The sequence below is a fragment of the Salvelinus alpinus genome, chromosome 1, assembly GCF_045679555.1.
Source record: "Salvelinus alpinus chromosome 1, SLU_Salpinus.1, whole genome shotgun sequence".
In the NCBI taxonomy this organism is placed as follows: Eukaryota; Metazoa; Chordata; class Actinopteri; order Salmoniformes; family Salmonidae; genus Salvelinus; species Salvelinus alpinus.
This window is the reverse complement of record NC_092086.1, coordinates 37,846,175-37,864,050: the sequence shown is the minus strand read 5'-3', so window position 1 is coordinate 37,864,050 and position 17,876 is coordinate 37,846,175. Positions and strand designations below refer to the sequence as shown.

Genomic DNA, 17,876 nt, shown 5'->3' with positions numbered 1-17,876 from the left:
TCCCTTTACGCCAAGTTTAGAATGGTAAACTAATAGAAAATGTAAGTAGAAAACTATTGCGAAAACTGCTCCGGATCACTTGATATCAAGAATAGAATATGGAGAGTGGAGAGGGTCAGACCCGAATTAACCTAAACGGTCTATCGTACAGCAGAGCGTGTCCAACTCCAAACCAACCACACTGAATAGATAGGAGCATATCATGAGCGCAAAGCTTACAAAACAGAGCTGAGAGCTCTCCGTGCAAAATAGGGCCCATATATACATATCCCATGTTTTTTTCTCTCTCTCCCCTACCCCAATCCCATTATCATTTATATCAACAATGCAACGGAAAAAATAGTTTAATCGTTTTTATTGCAACAACACAAATTAATGCAGCTTTACCATCTCACCACCAGGGGGTGCTGTACCATCTCCAGCACCTCTACATCCCATGGCTATGGATAAAACAGGGTGATTGGTTCAATAATCTCAAGCAAGACGGCAATAGAACATAACGGGTCCTGTTATTGGTCAGGTAGGCACAAGGCCCGGAGTGACAGGCCTGCTCATGGGACCTGGCTCTTGTAGCCGTAGTTGAGTTCTGCCCCTCCACTAAGCAGCAGGTCGATCCCAGTGCAGAACGTAGCATCAGCAGCCAGGTACAGAGCAGCCAACCCACTCTCAGCTTCTGTCCCCATTCGACCAAGCAGCTGTTGGAGATTAGGAAGAATGTTAAAGATAAGGCATCAGGTTCATCAAGACGAGAGATGCAAGTGAAATTAGGAAGTCTCTACCAACCCTCCCTTTTCAATGCATTCTGAAATATGTCATTGTAACAGATCTTATATTTCATCGTATATCTTGTATTGGCTCCTGTCCAGTGAGCACTTGCCTGAGCGTTCTCTCCCTCTTTAATGGTAGCTAAGGTATCTGCAGTCTGTCCAGCCAGCTCCTCCCACAGAGGTGTCATCACATTACCAGGGGAGATGCTACAAGATAATACACATTTAGACTGCAGCAAACAGAGCTAGAGATAAGAGAAAAAGTGGAAAAATACAAAAGTATTTTTAAAACAGGACAGACAAAAGGGCAAGAGAAAACATTTTGTAGAAAATCCTAAAAGTTTGTAAAAGGAGACAGATGCCAGTTCTACTCACCAGTTGACTCTCACTTGGTACTGACTCTCATCCACAGCCATGGCTTTCGTCATGGCAATGATCGCCCCCTTGTGGAGGAAAAAAGACACATCACCCCTGTTAGGCCTACTTCTCCAAACAGTGGGATAAAGTACTGATGCATACTGTTATCTCGATTTTTAGTTCACCTTAGTGGCTACATATGGTGCTGCATTTTTCTGACCAATGGAGCCCACCAGACTGGACAAGTTAATGATGTTCCCCTGGCGCTGTCGCAGGTGGGGCAGGGCATACTGAGGAGGGGAGAGAGGTGGGGAGATCCCGTGATGAATAAAACATATTATAAGCTATATAATAACCCATTATTAAGGCTCATACATGCTTATAACAAGTAATAAAGCATTATACCTGAAGGCTTTCAGTAAAGTAAATATAATGAGTGAATTATTTACTTTGGAGGCCAGGAAGTAACTGATGAGGTTAAGATTCAAAAGATCTCTAAACTCATCTGCAGTAGTGTCATCTGTGGGTTTATGAGGTGGGTCTGAAAGGGGATGAAAGTGAGGGAACTCAATGAATACAGCATAAACACTAACCAAATGTCTATGGAGTATGTGAATTGTAGAAGAGGGGGAAAAAACATGCATTTCATATCCACAAAAAAAGTGTTAAGTGGTACAAAAACGTATGCAGATCTTAAAAAACGATGAAAACCAGTATAGCATTAAAAATACATCCGCGTTGCGACTTGCACCTTTGTCAGGGTGTGACGATCAGGAGGTGATCGGTTCGATGGTGCAAGCTGCAAAGGGTATACACTAAGTACAATACATTAGGAACACCTGCTCTTTCCACATCAGACAGACTGGGTGAATACAGGTGAAAGCTATGATCCCTTATTGATGTCACTTCAAATCAGTGTAGATGAAGGGGAGAAGACAGGTTAAATAAGTATTTTTAAGCCTTGAGACAATTGAGACATGGATTGTGTATGTGTGCCATTCAGAGGGTGAATGGGCAAGACAAAATATTTAACTGCCTTTAAAACAGGGTATGGTAGTAGGTGCCAGGCACACCGATTTGTGTCAAGAACTGCAACACTGCTGTGTTTTTCACCATAAATAGTTTCCTGTGTGTATAAAGTATGGTCCACCACCCAAATGACATCCAGACAACTTTGGGAAGCATTAGTCAACATGGGCCAGCATTCCTGTGGAAAGCTTTCGACACCTTGTAGAGTCCAGGCTGTTCTGGGGGCAAAAGGAGGGGTGCAACTCAATATTAGGAAGGTGTTCTTAATGTTTTGTACACTCAGTGTATGTGTTTTTCATGCTTGAATATGCCTGTTTAAATAATGGCTTGCCAGGGCCTCTGAAGTAGCACAGCGGTCTAAGGCACTGCATTGCAGTGTTAGCTGTGTTCCTACAGATCCTGGTTATATACCGGGCTGAGTCGCAGCCGGTCGCGACCGAGAGACCCATGAGGCGACGCACAATTGGCCAAGCGCCGTCCGGGTTAGGGGAGGGTTTGGCCGGCCGGGATGCCCTTGTCACATCGCGCTCTAGCGACTCCTGTGGCGGGCCGGGTGCATGCACACTGACAGTTGTTCGGTGTTTCCTCTGACACATTGGTGCAGCTGGCTTCCGGGTTAAGCGTGCATTGTGTCAAGAAGCAGTACGGCTTGATATGACAAAATTGGGTAGAAAAAGGGGGTAAAAAAAGTATATATATAACAATAAAAATAAGTGCCTGGACGTGGCTTGGTATACCAACTATCAGCTGATTTGTGGATATATCATTTCCTTTCTTTCTTTCCTTAACAACATCAATGCGCACACAAAATGATAACAGATACTCACGCCACCCAGCATTGTTGACCAGACAGTCTATTTGACCATAATGCTCCACTGTCACTGAAATCAACCTCTGCAGAGAGAATATCATACGTTGAGTTGACTGCACTCTGTCATTGACCACCACACTGTGTAAGACGTTTATAATTTCTATCTCCAGGTATGTGGACCTATGATCCCATTAACTATGTACCTACCTAACTTGCTACCTAGAGCCTAAGCTGAAAAACCAGCTAGACATACCACTAAAATAACATAGAAACATACACACATCCCTCAGTCAAACACACAAAACAGGTTATAGCAATGTCACTATTGTTCACAAGCACCAGGGTCTGGACACTGATTGATGATTGGATGTGTAGAAAAAAAAAGAAGTCGCTCTGGATAAGAACATCTGCTAAATGACCTAAATGTAAATTTAAAACATTATGGAAAGTGTTTTACTAGGATTAAATGTCAGGAATTGTGAAAAACGGAGTTTAAATGTATTTGGCTATGGTGTATGTAAACTTCCGACTTCAACTGTGTATATATATATCTTTTATACTAATTAATAAATGTATGTCAGCACAGACCTCAATGCCTGAGCGAACTCTCAGTCTGGGAGGCAAGCACAAAAAACAGGGGAAGAAAACAGGAAACCAGGGCAAAGGAAACACAGAGAGCTTCAAATAATGACCAACTGGGCCTTTAATAGTGATTTCTAAGCAGTTTATAAGCAGACCTTCAAATGAGGAGCAAGGGGCTTGCTAGAGTAAACTCAGTGGAGAAGAGTCCTTTCACAGACAGGGAAAATCCAACAAAGACTAAAGATAGGTGGAGTGTAGATTACAATACAAAACGTTATAGTAAGCATTCTGATAAACCACAGGTCATGTGATCGATTGAGGAATGAGGATATAAACTCTGTTGAAATGTTATGCACATGAGTGATCATTTGACTCTCATTTCACTGCCCTATAAGATGTCATTGCCCAGAAGCCCTACCTTGATGTCCTCTTCTTTGGAGATGTCACAAGGTACAAATTTGCATGACCCTGGCCCTGCCCTGTTCAGCTCGGCCTCTAGAGCCTGTCCTGCTGCCACTGTAAAAAAAATATATATATATATATATATATATATATATATATATATATATATAATAAGAATACAGTAAACTTATGAATATGCAATGTAAAGATGATGTACAGATGGATTTTTTAAATGATTCATAAAGTCTTCAACAATGGATTACTGATTAATTAAGATTCTGAGACACTTTATTGATACCTGTGTGGTGATTCTGATGGTTTCTTGGAACTGATGGCTTCTACGGTTGTGGCTAGATGGGTAGGAGAACTAATGCAGCAGGTTAGGATAATTAATGCAGCAAGTTAGGAGAATTAAAGTAGCAGGTTATGAGAATTAACGTAGCAAGTTAGGAGAAAAAGTTTAAGGTTAGGTTTAGCTACAATCCTACAGTTGTCACCGACGCAACTCGAACATGCAACTTTTGGTACGTAGCTGTACTCCATCTAGCCACAACCGTAGAAGCCACCAGTTCCACCACACCTGCAATGGTATACTTTAATCTGAGCAAAAATATCTAATAAACGTGCAGCCACTCACCCCCTCTTGCACAGAAGACAACTTTGGCTCCATTCTCCACTGGGGAAAAAACAACAGAATAGCATATTATTGTTTCCCCAGTACCTCACTCTGCTCAAATCTCAACAAACTAACTTCAAATCAGCAACTTTGATTCTTACCGAATACTCTGACAATCCCTCTACCAATCCCTTTGGACCCGCCGGTCACAATGACAACTTTGTCTCCGTAACGCAATGTACTGCCTGACATGTTCACAAGAGCCAACCCGTCACGGGTGATAATTTCAGTGATGATACGTTCGCAAAGAACCGCCACTACCTGGTTGACTGTGTTGGTCGAATGCCGCAAACAAAGTTACTTGACCTCTTTCCAAGCTACACTTTTTTATTATATTTCTTTACATGCAGCAAAATATATAATTGCATCCCTCCCGTTGTCTTTTTGTCTTTTACATTTCTACGTTAACTTTCTCTTCCCTCCTCCAAGTTCCTCAAAAATCATGAGGTTTGTTGTCGCCTGTGAAGACAGGTGAGCGGCTTTGTGGGACTTGTAGTTTAAGCTCCATGCAAGTTCTAACGCACATCCTGGTGCTGCAACCTGCTGTGTCAACATGCATACCGGTATCTCAGTCTATGTATGAGGCATATTCTGAAATGGAAAAAATAAGCCATTACATTCATCAATTAACCAAGAAGCCAATGGGATGGTTTTTGCAATTGTTTAATGCATAATAAAAAAAATACTTTAGATACTTTAATGCTCACTTTCCTGTAAGATCCACCTCATATCAGTGTTATAACTGTTATACATTTTACTTGTTTCCCCCCCCCCTTCCAACTGGCACACGTCTCTAAATAGTTAACTCAACCATCAATTCTTATTTTACATTTACATTTGAGTCATTTAGCTTACAATCTTATCCAGAGCGATTTACCGGAGCAATTAGGGTTAAGTGCCTTGCTCAAGGGCACATCAACATATTTTTTTACCTAGTCGGCTCAGGATTCAAACCAGCAAACTTTCGGTTACTGGCTCAAAGTTCTTAACTGCTAGGCTACATGCCGCCCCATGTAACCTTTTTCTAGCCCAGAAATAATGCTGTTGACATCTTACAGTGGTCACTATGTGTCACTTACATTTTTGTTGACACAACACCTGTGAGTCATTACCTGTCTGACACGTGTGCACCATACCCTATACTATACTATACACTAAGCCAACTGAATAAAGGCTTATGAAAGGATAATCAGAAAAGGAGTGTCATGGTTTTTTGTTGTAGACTTTCAGTTTTACTGTTTGGTCTCACAACATGTGTTAACATGTTTGTAAATGTGACTTGGGCCCTACATTTTTCCTGACCACACCTCACCAGGAAATGCATTGGCTCTGCTACATAACTCGTTTAGCGCCCTGTGTGTTTCCTGGTAAGGTGACATGGTCAGAAAAACACAGGGCCCTAGTCAGGAGCAATATAAATACTGAAGCCAGAATGGAACTCCAAAATACATTCTCACTGGGGTTTTATGGGTGTTCATTTGGGTCTCGTGAGGACATCAGTACATGTGTTGAGGATAGTGTGTGTGTGTTTTTGTGTGTTTGTTTATGACAGGGAGAGAGGGAAAATTAAAGACTTTAAGAGAGAGGCAGGGGGCTGACATTAGGGGGTGGGGGTATGAAGAGGACACCGTGCTGAGGTTGTAGAGAGAAGGCAGAGGATTGAATTTCGACCTGACAGCATTCTCCAGAGAAATAGTAGGCATGAGAGAGAGCAAAGGGGAGAGACTGAAGGCTGTGACCTACAAACAAGCTTAACTATCTTCACTTCACCCATGGTGGGGTATCAGCAGACAGATTAACACTACCCCTGAAGGAGCCATGGTGCCCCCCCATCCCAGCTAGGGAGGTGGGAGATAGAGACTTACGGAGAGATCAAACAGGCGATAGACAGACAGAGAGACGGCCAGAGGGAGGGCCGGACGGACAGACAGACGGCCAGAGGGAGGGCCAGACAGACAGACAGACAGACAGCCAGACAGATACCCTGTGGTGGAGGTACAGTAGTGGAGGCACCGTGATTCTCTTGAGTAATTAGTCTCTATCAACAGTAGCTGACTGACAGAGGGGTGAGTGGAACAGTCCAGGCTGCTTCTTGTAAATAACACCAATAATATGGTTCTTACTTCACAGCAGCATGCTTGGGCATGGCTTGTAACTAGGATGTTTATGAGTAGGACTCTGTGTTATTCTAATAATGGCTGTGTTGACTGTAAAGACTAACCTTCTGATTAAAGAAATAGTAATTCTGACCGAACATAAAGGTTATAGGTTCTGATTGAAATAACACCTGTCTAGTTCATGCTTTTATTTGTTATTCTGTACTGTAGTTGTAAAATGTGTCTTGCATACTACCGGTCAAGAATTTTAGAACATCTACTCATTCAAGGGTTTTTCTTTATTTTAACTATTTTCTACATTGTAGAATAATAGTGAACACATCACAATTATGACATAACACATATGGAATCATGTAGTAACCAAAAAAGTGTTAAACAAATCAAAATATATTTTGTATTTGAGTTTCTTCAAATAGCCACCCTTTGCCTTGTTGACAGCTTTGCAAACTATTGACATTCTCTCACCAGCTTCACAAGGTAGTTACCTGGAATGCATTTCAATTAACAGGTGTGCCTTCTTAAAAGTTATTTTGTGGAATTTCTATCTTTCTTAATGTGTGTGAGCCAATCAGTTGTGTTGTGACAAGGTAGGCGGGGTGTACAGAATATTGCCCTATTTGGTAAAAGACCAAGTCCATATTATGGCAAGATCAGCTCAAATAAGCAAAGGGAAATGACAGTCCATCATTACTTTAAGACATGAAGGCCACTCAATACGGAACATTTCAAGAATTTTGAAAGTTTCTTCAAGTGCAGTCGCAAAAACCATCAAGCGCTATGATGAAACTGGCTCTCATGAGGACCGCCACAGGAATGGAAGACCCAGAGTTACCTCTGCTGCAGAGGATAAGTTCATTAGAGTTACCAGCCTCAGAAATTGCAGCCCAAATAAATGCTTCACAGAGTTCAAGTAACAGACACATCTCAACATCAACTGTTCAGAGGAGACTGCGTGAATCAGGCCTTCATGGTCAAATTACTGCAAAGAAACCACGACTAAAGGACACCAATAATAAGAAGAGGGTTGCTTGGGCCAAGAAACACGAGCAATGGACGTTAGACAGGTGGAAATTGTCCTTTGGTCTGGAGTCCAAATTGGCGATTTTTGGTTCCAACTGCCGTGTCTTTGTGAGACGCTGTGTGGGTGAACGGATGATCTCCGCATGTGTATTTCCCACCATAAAGCATGGAGGAGGAGGTGTTATGGTGTGGGGGTGCTTTCCTGGTGACACTGTCTGTGATTTATTTAGAATGTAAGGCACACTTAACCAGCATGGCTACTACAGCATTCTGTAGCGATACACCATCCCATCTGGTTTGGGCTTCGTGGGACTATCATTTGGTTTTTCAACAGGACATTTTTATTTTATTTTTTTAAATGTAACCTTCATTTAACCAGGCAAGTCAGTTACAATGACCCAACACACCTCCAGGCTGTGTAAGGGCTATTTGACCAAGAAGGAGAGTGATGGAGTGCTGCATCAGATGATCTGGCCTCCACAATCCCCCGACCTCAACCAAATTGAGATGGTTTGGGATGAGTCAGACCGCAGAGTGAAGGAAAAGCAGCCAACAATTGCTCAGCATATGTGGGAACTCCTTAAAGACTGTTGGAAAAGTATTCCATGTGAAGCTGGTTGAGAGAATGCCAAGAGTGTGCAAAGCTGTTATTCTACAATGTAGAAAATAGTAAAAATAAAGAAAAACCCCTGAATGAGTAGGTGTTCTAAAATTCTTGACCGGTAGTGTATTTGCGGGTGAATTGGCGTAAATTACTTAAAGCTTACATTTCTGTTAAATAATTATGAGTATTAAAATTGCCAATAATGTGAGTTTGTTTCTCCTCCCACTTCTTTATCTGCCATTACCTGATATGTCTCTTCTTCTGCAGTACCTGATATGTCTCTTCTTCTGCAGTACCTGATATGTTTCTTGATAACTTCAGCAGCGTTATGCATTTCTCTCTAGAATAAGGGGACAAACTGTCCTCACAAAGAACTAAATAGAAGTTGAATGACAGACCAAGGAATGGAGAACCATGACAAGGGTGGAGGTGAAGGAGGAGGAGAAGGAGACAAGAAACATCTCCCAGAGGAGGTGAGCGAGAGCGACAAGGAGACCAAGGACCAGCGCAACAAGGCGGAGAAGGGAGAGAAGGAGACAGAGAACAACGGCAGTGAAAAGGAGAGGGTTGAGGGGAAAAGGGAAAGCTGCCGTCGCTCAGGCTCCCTGTGGAGGGGGGGCTGGGCCCTGACGGAGCGGCTAGCCATCAACGTGTCGGGGATGCGCTACGAGACACAGCTCCGCACTCTGGCCCAGTTCCCTGACTCCCTCCTGGGGGACCCTAACCGCAGAATTCGCTACTTTGACCCTCTGCGCAATGAGCTGTTCCTGGACCGGAACCGGAACTGCTTCGACGCCATCCTCTACTTCTACCAGTCTGGCGGGCGGCTGCGGCGGCCTGCCAACGTGCCCCTGGATGTGTTCTTGGATGAGCTGCGCTTCTATGAGCTTGGTGAGGAGATCATGGAACGCTTCAAGGAGGATGAGGGCTTCCCCAAGGAGGAGGTGCCTGCGCTGCCTGAGAACGAGATGCAGAGGAAGGTTTGGATGCTTTTTGAGCATCCAGAATCCTCCTCGGGCGCACGCATCATCGCCATCATCAGCGTCATGGTCATTGTGGTGTCCATCGCCATCTTCTGCTTGGAGACGCTGCCTGACTTCAGGAATGAGAAGGAGCTCCGAGAGGTGAGAGGGGACCGATGTGGGGCCAGGGGCCTAAGGGCCAAACAGAAATGACACACAGGAGAGAGAGAATGAGAGAGAAACAGAGAATAGTAGAAAAGGAAACAAACAAAGGGACCAGGAGAAAGGAGAGGCTGCGGGAGATGTGCATAAAGCACAGATAGAGGAAGGAGAGGAATGAAGAGAGGATGAAAGAGTAAGGAATGCATCTCGACAGGGTGCTAAGAGAACAGAGGTTAGCACTTTGGGAGACTGATGATGGGGTGATCGTCAACAGTCAGTGAAGAATGACAATTAATAAAGGATGACAGTTAGTGAAGGATGACAGTTAGTGGATGACAGTTGGTGAAAGTCAATGACAGATGTCACCCTGTGGAACATAAATACTACATGTGTGACGACACAGGCCCCTTACAGGGTTAAACACAACATGCCACACACACACACACACACACACACACACACACACACACACACACACACACACACACACACACACACACACACACACACACACACACACACACACACACACACACACACACACACACACACACACACACACACACACACACACACACACACACACACACACACAAGACATAGACATTTCTGAGAATATTTTAGTCATGTCGTTAAAATTGAGGGAAAGGAATGGGAAGAGAGCGTGGTGAGGAGAGGGGGAACGAAAGTGTGGTAGGAAGACAAGAGAAATAGGTTGGAGGAGAGAGAAAATCACAGTTAGGGAACTAGAGAAAGAGGGAGGTTGCAGGTAAGAGCGGGAGAGAAAAAGGGGTGGGACAGAGAGAGATGAGGGGCAGGAAGGGAGGGGTAAATATGGACTGCACAAAGAACATTATGCTTTATTGATGGTATCTCCAGATCACTGTCCATCTGTGTCTCACTTTGACTGGTGATCCAGGATCACTGCCAAGACGACTCCGTACGGGAATAGATGGAGTTGATAGGAACATATAAACTGAGAGAGAGAGGGAGGGAGAGAGAGAGAGGGAGAGAGGGAGGGAGAGGGAGAGAGAGAGGGAGAGAGAGGGAGAGAGGGAAAGAGGGTAAGTAAGAGTGGAATGCAGAGGAGAGTGGAGAGGAGCGTGTCTCACGTTACTCCTTAGAGATCTAAAGGAGCTATATATAGCGTAAGGACAACCCTAAGAGCACATCAACACGTAAACGTTGGTTCCCATTAATAAACACACTGACTCATACCCACTGAAAGAGGCATGGAAAGAGTAGTACAGAACACCTATTTGATGACTCGCACAAAATGAAATGAACCCCACACGCCAAGTGGCTTACCGACAAGGTTGGCTTAGCTGCCTTTGGATTCTGAGGGATCATGCAAAAGCACAGAACACAAGGTATACGGTGGGTCTTACCGAAGCGCATATGCACACACCCGACCTCTCACACTCACTCAGTCACTCACACACACTCACATGATCAGAACATCTGACATAAGACACACAGTGCTCTGTACAGACTCAAAATGGCAGCATAGGTGGCAGCAACTGAAAATAAATATTTTACGATCACCTCTCGTTGCACCGGTAGCTCTAGACATTGCATACAGTATTGACAGACATGCTGTATGGTTCTGTGACCATTTGGAATGAGCGGCTAGTTGTTATACCTTTCTTATTGGATGACAAAGAGTGAGAATGTCTGCCGGGGCAGTGTGATCATGGCTTTTGAACCTCATAAAGGTGAGGAGAAATGGAACTAAAGTGGGTGACAAATGTGAGAGCAAATGTCATTGTCATTTCAGTTGGTAAAAGCATTCCAGGCCTCTACATAAAGACTAACATATGCAGTATATGCACAAACAAACAACTGCTGTACATGTACCTCACACAGGCACACTCATGCAGGCACACGGACACGCACTAACACACAAACAGAGTATCATAGACTTTTGCTTCACTATAATTTTATCATAGGCAAAAAAGATTCTGAGCCATTTGACTCCAATCCGTCTCATGGCTGGACATACCATAAAACCTTTGAACCTTTGAACCTCTTTGAACCCCAAGACTGCTTCTTAGAAAACATTGTCAGGATGAAATTAAGTGTCAGATTCCTCCGTCAGTCCAGACGCTGTGCTGTAACATTAGCCTTTGTCACATGCAGTCATGCACTATAATGTTTTTCTTCTGTTTAAATATAGAGACCAAACACATTTGTATCAAAGTCTGCGGAAAGAAAAAGAGTGTGATTGCACAAGTGAATTTATGTTAACACAGTATTACAGTTATCACAGTCTTAATCAGACCGTGATGACAGATACATTTTCCACATGTGCTGAGGAAAGACTTTGCCACCTTTAAAATAATCACTTCTCCTCCCTATCTCCTTCTTCTCATGTTTACTGTAGTCATCATGGTTCTCCCCGATCTCTGTCTAACCTTCCCTCCTTACTATTTCTTATTAATTGATGTCCTTCATTACCCTTGTAATGAACACGAGGGGAGACAGAGAGCTGGTTTCAAGCGCAGGGCGCAGCAGGTGTTTATTGCAAAGGTCCACAGGAGGAGGCAGGTAGCTGGGTCCAGGGACAGGTAGAAGGTCATACACAGTGGGTCCAAAAGGGCAACAGTACAGGCAGGGAAAAGGCTAGTAATGTAGTCCGGGAGATCAGGCAATAGGTAGATAACAGGAAATCTGATAGGCTAAAGTACAGGCAGGGAATAGGCAAAAGGCGTTGTTAGGAAAACAAAATCTATCATACACGGGAGGCGTAAATCACAGGAAAACCAGTGCTCTGAAAGACGTATAAGACGTGTGTCACAAAACAAACAATAACTCACAGTGATGGGGTGCAAAGAACTGAACTAAATAGTGTGTGATAATGACATACAGGTCTGCGAACAGTTGATTAGAATGCAGGTGATTGGGATCTGGAGAGTGAGCTGCGTTCAGGGGATCTAGGTGTTTGAGAGTGTGAGCTGGAAAGTGGGCTGGAAAGTTAGCAGCGTTCAGGGGATCTACGTGTTGGAGGGTGTGAGTTGGAAGCAGACGTTACAACCCTGTTTGTTATCTCTTGTCTAAACCACAGGCATTCCCCCCTTCACTGTTCTACCTCCCCTCAATCTCTCCTGCTTAATTTCTACCACTCACTTTCCCTCTCTCCTTCTCTCCCTCCAGAAATTCACCTACCAGCCCCATCCTACCCTCCCCAACATCACCATCCTGGTCCCTCCCACTGGCAGTGCTTTCCATGACCCCTTCTTCCAGGTGGAGACCATATGTATCTTCTGGTTCTCCTTTGAGCTCATTATGCGCTTAGCCAGCTCCCCCAGTAAGCTCCACTTCTTCAAGGACGTGATGAACACTATCGACTTCCTCGCCATCATTCCCTTCTTCGTCACTCTGGGCACAGAGCTGGCCAGGGACAAAACCTCCAACAAGGACCCGGGCATGTCTTTGGCCATCATCAGGGTCATTAGGCTGGTCAGGGTGTTCAGGATCTTCAAGCTGTCGCGTCACTCCAAGGGCCTGCAGATCCTGGGCCAGACTCTGAAGGCCAGCCTGAGAGAGCTGGCCCTGCTCATCTTCTTCCTCTTCATCGGAGTCATCCTCTTCTCCAGCGCTGTCTACTTCGCCGAGGCGGACAGTCCCGACACGGTGTTCACCAGCATCCCCGAGGCCTTCTGGTGGGCCGTGGTCTCCATGACGACAGTGGGATACGGGGACATGTACCCTACGACTCTGGGGGGCAAGCTGGTGGGCTCCATGTGTGCCATCGCTGGCGTGCTCACCATCTCCCTGCCAGTCCCCGTCATTGTGTCCAACTTCAGCTACTTCTATCACCGAGAGACGGAGTGTCTCGAGAAAATCAGTGAGTACACCCACATCAGCACCTCTCTCTGGGAGGGTGAGGACGAGGAGAGAGACGAGGGGGAGGGAGATTACACTCCCCTGTATGTGGGCGACTGCAAGGGAATCTGTAACCCCCTCAATAGGACACTGCTGTCAGGACTGTGTGCGGGGCAGGACGGGTGGGAGAACAAAGGCAACGTGTACCTCAGGGAACCCCTGGTCACTCAGGTGTGAGACAGGATGGATAGATAGACAGAGGATCTGCTGAATACAACCCTGGTACTTTGCCTCTAAGTTAAATAGAGAGAAAGATCAAGGAGGATGGCAAAGTAAAGGAGAAGAGATACAAAAAAATTACTATTTTACTCAAGGACTTACTTGCACGCTTGCACCGTCAATGGCTTACACCGTTTACTACAAACAGAACTGATGAGACCATGGCAGAGATATTGTGACAGCTTGCTTTTTGCTAATGTCACTGAGAATCGAGTATGATGCCATCATATTGACAATAAAAACTGCTGAAACAGAATGTATATTTATTTATTATATATTTACCAGATTGTAATAACAATCTATACAGCACATACAACTCTAGCAATTGTAAATGTTGGTGTTTTTAAGACATGAGTGAATTGCAGTGCCATTTTATTTGTTATTGTGTGCTAGCTAGCTAAATGCACAGGGCCATTTTTAATGTGTGTAGGGTTGACTAAGGGCGTTTTTAACATTTTTGTGAACCCAGTGCAGTTTGCAATTTTTTTTGTGCTGTGTGAACACTCCCAAAGGAACTCAGACCCCCTCAGAAGAGCCCCCTAAGAGAACCGAACTCAGACCCCCTCAGAAGAGCCCCCTAAGAGAACCGAACTCAGACCCCCTCAGAAGAGCCCCCTAAGAGAACCGAACTCAGACCCCCTCAGAAGAGCCCCCTAAGCGAACCGAACTCAGACCCCCTCAGAAGAGCCCCCTAAGAGAACCGAACTGAGATCATCTCGAGAGCTGGTCTGAGTTCGGTTCTCTTGAATTCCGAGGTGCGGTTCCTTTTTTAGGGCAATGTGAACACAAAGCTCCCCAGGTTCACTTGTCATTATTTCCGCGAGACACACTAGACTACTGCAGCATTGTTTCCCTGCCTTAAACACTCACATTGGTGCCACAAAAGAGAGAAGTGGATGTGCAGGTTTATGGAAAAAAACGTGATGTTTTTTTATATTGATTAGCAATTGTCAAGAATCCACCGAAATGTTTAGTTTTTAGTTCAGATGATTTGTTTCCCATATGTGATCTATAGGCTAAGAGAGGTTCATAAACTGTTTATCTGATTGTGGGGTTTGAATAGTGTGAGAAGACAACAACATATTTGGTGAGAATCACAACATACGGTCCAAAATCAATTCTAGCTCTTAAAAGGGTGGTAGCTTACATTGGGTGTATAATTTTCAATTACAGTATTATTTAATCTGCAGTTATTCTTCTGCTATTTATTCTGTTACCAATAATATTTACATGTTAATAATGTCTTCTGATTAAAATGATTATTTCTCCCTTTTTTTCACTAAATGCAGTCTATTAGCTTTCAAAATGTAAGCAGGTATATATAGCTGTCCGATAACACGTTTTGATGGAATGGCTTGTCCTGCACTGCACTTTGTAAAAACCCAGAGTGCATTGACTGAATTTTGGAAAAAGATCTTGGTTCTTTTCTAAACATGGCAATGCCAATGCAAAGAGGACTCGGACCACAAAATAGGTGAAGTGAACTGACAAAAGAGTTGAGTCCTCATTCAAAGATCAGTTCTTTTAAAGAGGACTATGTGTAAAAACACTCTGAATGTCCTGATGGGACTGGGCACCCGTCTCTGAAAGCTATGGCAGAAATGCTCTGCAGTGATATTGTGTTGACGTGGAACACAAAGAAATCAGGTTGGAGGCTGTGGTGCAAACAGAGAGCAGCCCTAAGTGTTGGTCCTGGGCCAGTGGAGAGTTTTCAGTGTGTAATGGAGACAGCTAGGCTGGGCGGCAGGGAAATCTGATCCTGGACCTGTCAGGCTTCCAGCTGACCCTTCCTCCCAATGGCTGTGCAGGGCTAACACTAGTAGATACCACTGGCCTTAATCCATACTCACCCGACTGGGTAGAAGTACTTTACTGGTCATCCAAAGACACATCCCTGCCCCTGTTCATGTTACCATGGTGCCTCAATTACCTTGCCTACTTAGAATGTGTCTGAACAAAATGCTTTGCACAGTGTTTATACTGTGCTTTATAAATATGTTCTTATGATCAGAGATTGTGAGCTGCACAGATTGTATAAGAGAGTAGGTTGTGTGTGTGTGTGTGTATGTGTATATGTATATGTGTGTGTGTGATTACCAGTATGTATTCTATGACTGTGTGTATGTGTGTGTGTGTGTGTGTGTGTGTGTGTGTGTGTGTGTGTGTGTGTGTGTGTGTGTGTGTGTGTGTGTGTGTGTGTGTGTGTGTGTGTGTGTGTGTGTGTGTGTGTGTGTGTGTGTGTGTGTGTTTACCAGTATGTGTTCTATGACTGTGTATGCACGTGTGTGCGGTTACCATTATGTGTTCTATGACTGTGAGCCCTGTTTATATGTGTGTGTCTGTGTGTCTGTGTGTGTGGTTACCAGTATGTGTTCTATGACTGTGAGCCCTGTTTATATGTGTGTGTGTGTGTGTGTGTCTGTGTGTCTGTGTGTGTGGTTACCAGTATGTGTTCTATGACTGTGAGCCCTGTTTATATGTGTGTGTGTGTGCGTGCGTGTATGTGTGTATGCACATGTGTGTGGTTACCAGTATGTGTTCTATGACTGTGAACCCTGTTTATATTTGTTGTATTTAATAAAGATGGTATTTTATCAGTTATCTAAATGAGTCCCTGTTTTGTTAACAGATGCCCACTTCACCACAAAACAATTATCTAAAAAACAACAACCAAAATGTCAAGTCTTTGAAAATGTTGACATAATATGTTAAATGTCTGATATTTTTGGTAGATTTAGATACCATCTGTTTAATTTGGTAAGAGAGCAGATTGGATCATTTGAGTTCCCACTTCACACGCACCCCAAAGGATTGAGTTGATTTCCCTCCTTGCAACGATCTCTTTAGTCTCTAGAGGTCAAAGCACTCAGTGCAAATCCTCCCAGTCATCCCAGCTCAGGGACATCATACTGATGACTCTGTGGTTGCTTCTTCTGAGCCATGAAGCCAGAAGAAACATGTACTGTGTATTTTGCAGATTGAAATAATTATGTAAACAATAACGAATTATACAAACAACATACATTTTATGGGACAACCATACAAAACATTCCCATAAGTACAGTGATTCATGTCTGTAATGCATTTCTTTCTGCAACATTCTTCACCCTCCGCGCTACTGGGAAAAAAAGCCTAGTTGGCAGAAATGGTGAATTGTGCAAGTGGGATTAAATAAACATGCGATAACTGTGACACTAATGTAATGATATCAATTACCATCCTCTACATAGAAATAACATCAACCAGTTCCATGCCCTCTACTCTGCCAGGGAGGACTGAGGAAACTCAGTGACTGTTGCTAAAAGAGAGAATTAAATGCTTCTAAATAAAACTGGAGAAAAGCCAGACTGAAGTGAAGTTGAAATTAATGGGTTTTCAGCAACACTGACGGTTTGAGCCGATGAGTCTCTTCATGCCCTCACTGCTTGATGACTGTCCCAATGATTACATACCCTGACCCCTCTCTCCCCCGGGTAGGCTGACATTCCGATGTCGTGTTGTGGGTTCGAGGTTTCTAGTGTAATATATGGACAACTCATTTTGTGGTTTTGAGTGATTTATGCTTGTTTTTGGTTGCTATTCATTGAATTGACAAAAAATACAAGTGGCAATCTTGTTGTGTAAGGAATTCCTGTATGTGAGCCGAAAAGAAAGTAATCATAGTGTGTCTGTTTTGTTGAATACCTTCACCCAGAGAGTCGAGGCATGTCTGTCCCTGTTCACTGGCTTCACTAGGTGGTGGTGGCCTGTTGTGGCCTGAAGCTTTCCCTTATTATCTACCTGTTTCTCTCATCCTCTCCTCCTCTCTCCGTGACGTGCAGGGTCCCAACACTAACGTCAGTCCTGTTTGCAATTACCCACAGTGCCCTATGCTGTCTGGAAGAATGAGTTGGATTGACGTCTTTCTGGCCATCTGCCGTTCTTCTATTCTTCTATTCCTCTCCCTCCCTCCCTCCCTCCCTCCCTCCCTCCCTCCCTCCCTCCCTCCCTCCCTCCCTCCCTCCCTCCCTCCCTCCCCAACTCTTCTTTGGGAGGATTAAGTGTGTTGATATCTCTGTGTGTCTTTGTCTCATCAATGTGTAAATGTGATGCTGTGTGTGTGTGTGTGTGTGTGTGTGTGTGTGTGTGTGTGTGTGTGTGTGTGTGTGTGTGTGTGTGTGTGCGTGTGCGTGTGCGTGTGCGTGTGCGTGTGCGTGTGCGTGTGCGTGTTCGAGGTTTGGTGTGTCAGTTGCAACTTGAACGTCCAGTAATATCCTTGTCCACTGGATTTCATCCCTGTCTTT

General features: G+C 44.1%; 2 protein-coding genes across 3 annotated transcripts; one reads left to right on the top strand and one right to left on the bottom strand.

The window, feature by feature from the left end:
- Window positions 1-338: 338 nt before the first annotated feature.
- LOC139575068 (17-beta-hydroxysteroid dehydrogenase 14-like) lies at window positions 339-5,084 on the bottom strand. The gene is made up of 9 exons (XM_071400050.1): window positions 4,726-5,084; window positions 4,586-4,624; window positions 3,965-4,062; window positions 2,981-3,047; window positions 1,574-1,665; window positions 1,310-1,414; window positions 1,143-1,210; window positions 878-974; window positions 339-695 (listed from the first exon to the last, which is right to left on the bottom strand). The coding sequence occupies exons 1-9, from the start codon at window positions 4,814-4,816 to the stop codon at window positions 552-554; spliced, it is 801 nt and encodes a 266-aa protein (XP_071256151.1). The 5' UTR covers window positions 4,817-5,084; the 3' UTR covers window positions 339-551.
- Window positions 5,085-6,452: 1,368 nt separating this feature from the next.
- On the top strand, window positions 6,453-16,170 carry LOC139575058 (potassium voltage-gated channel subfamily A member 1-like). Of its 2 annotated transcripts, XM_071400033.1 has the most exons (3): window positions 6,453-6,690; window positions 8,710-9,489; window positions 12,643-16,170. In XM_071400033.1, the coding sequence occupies exons 2-3, from the start codon at window positions 8,755-8,757 to the stop codon at window positions 13,549-13,551; spliced, it is 1,644 nt and encodes a 547-aa protein (XP_071256134.1). In that variant the 5' UTR covers window positions 6,453-6,690; window positions 8,710-8,754; the 3' UTR covers window positions 13,552-16,170. The 2 variants fall into 2 exon arrangements, with proteins under 2 accessions (XP_071256134.1, XP_071256140.1); XM_071400039.1 differs by lacking the exon at window positions 6,453-6,690 and having other exon boundaries at window positions 8,626-9,489.
- The last annotated feature ends 1,706 nt before the right edge of the window (window positions 16,171-17,876 follow it).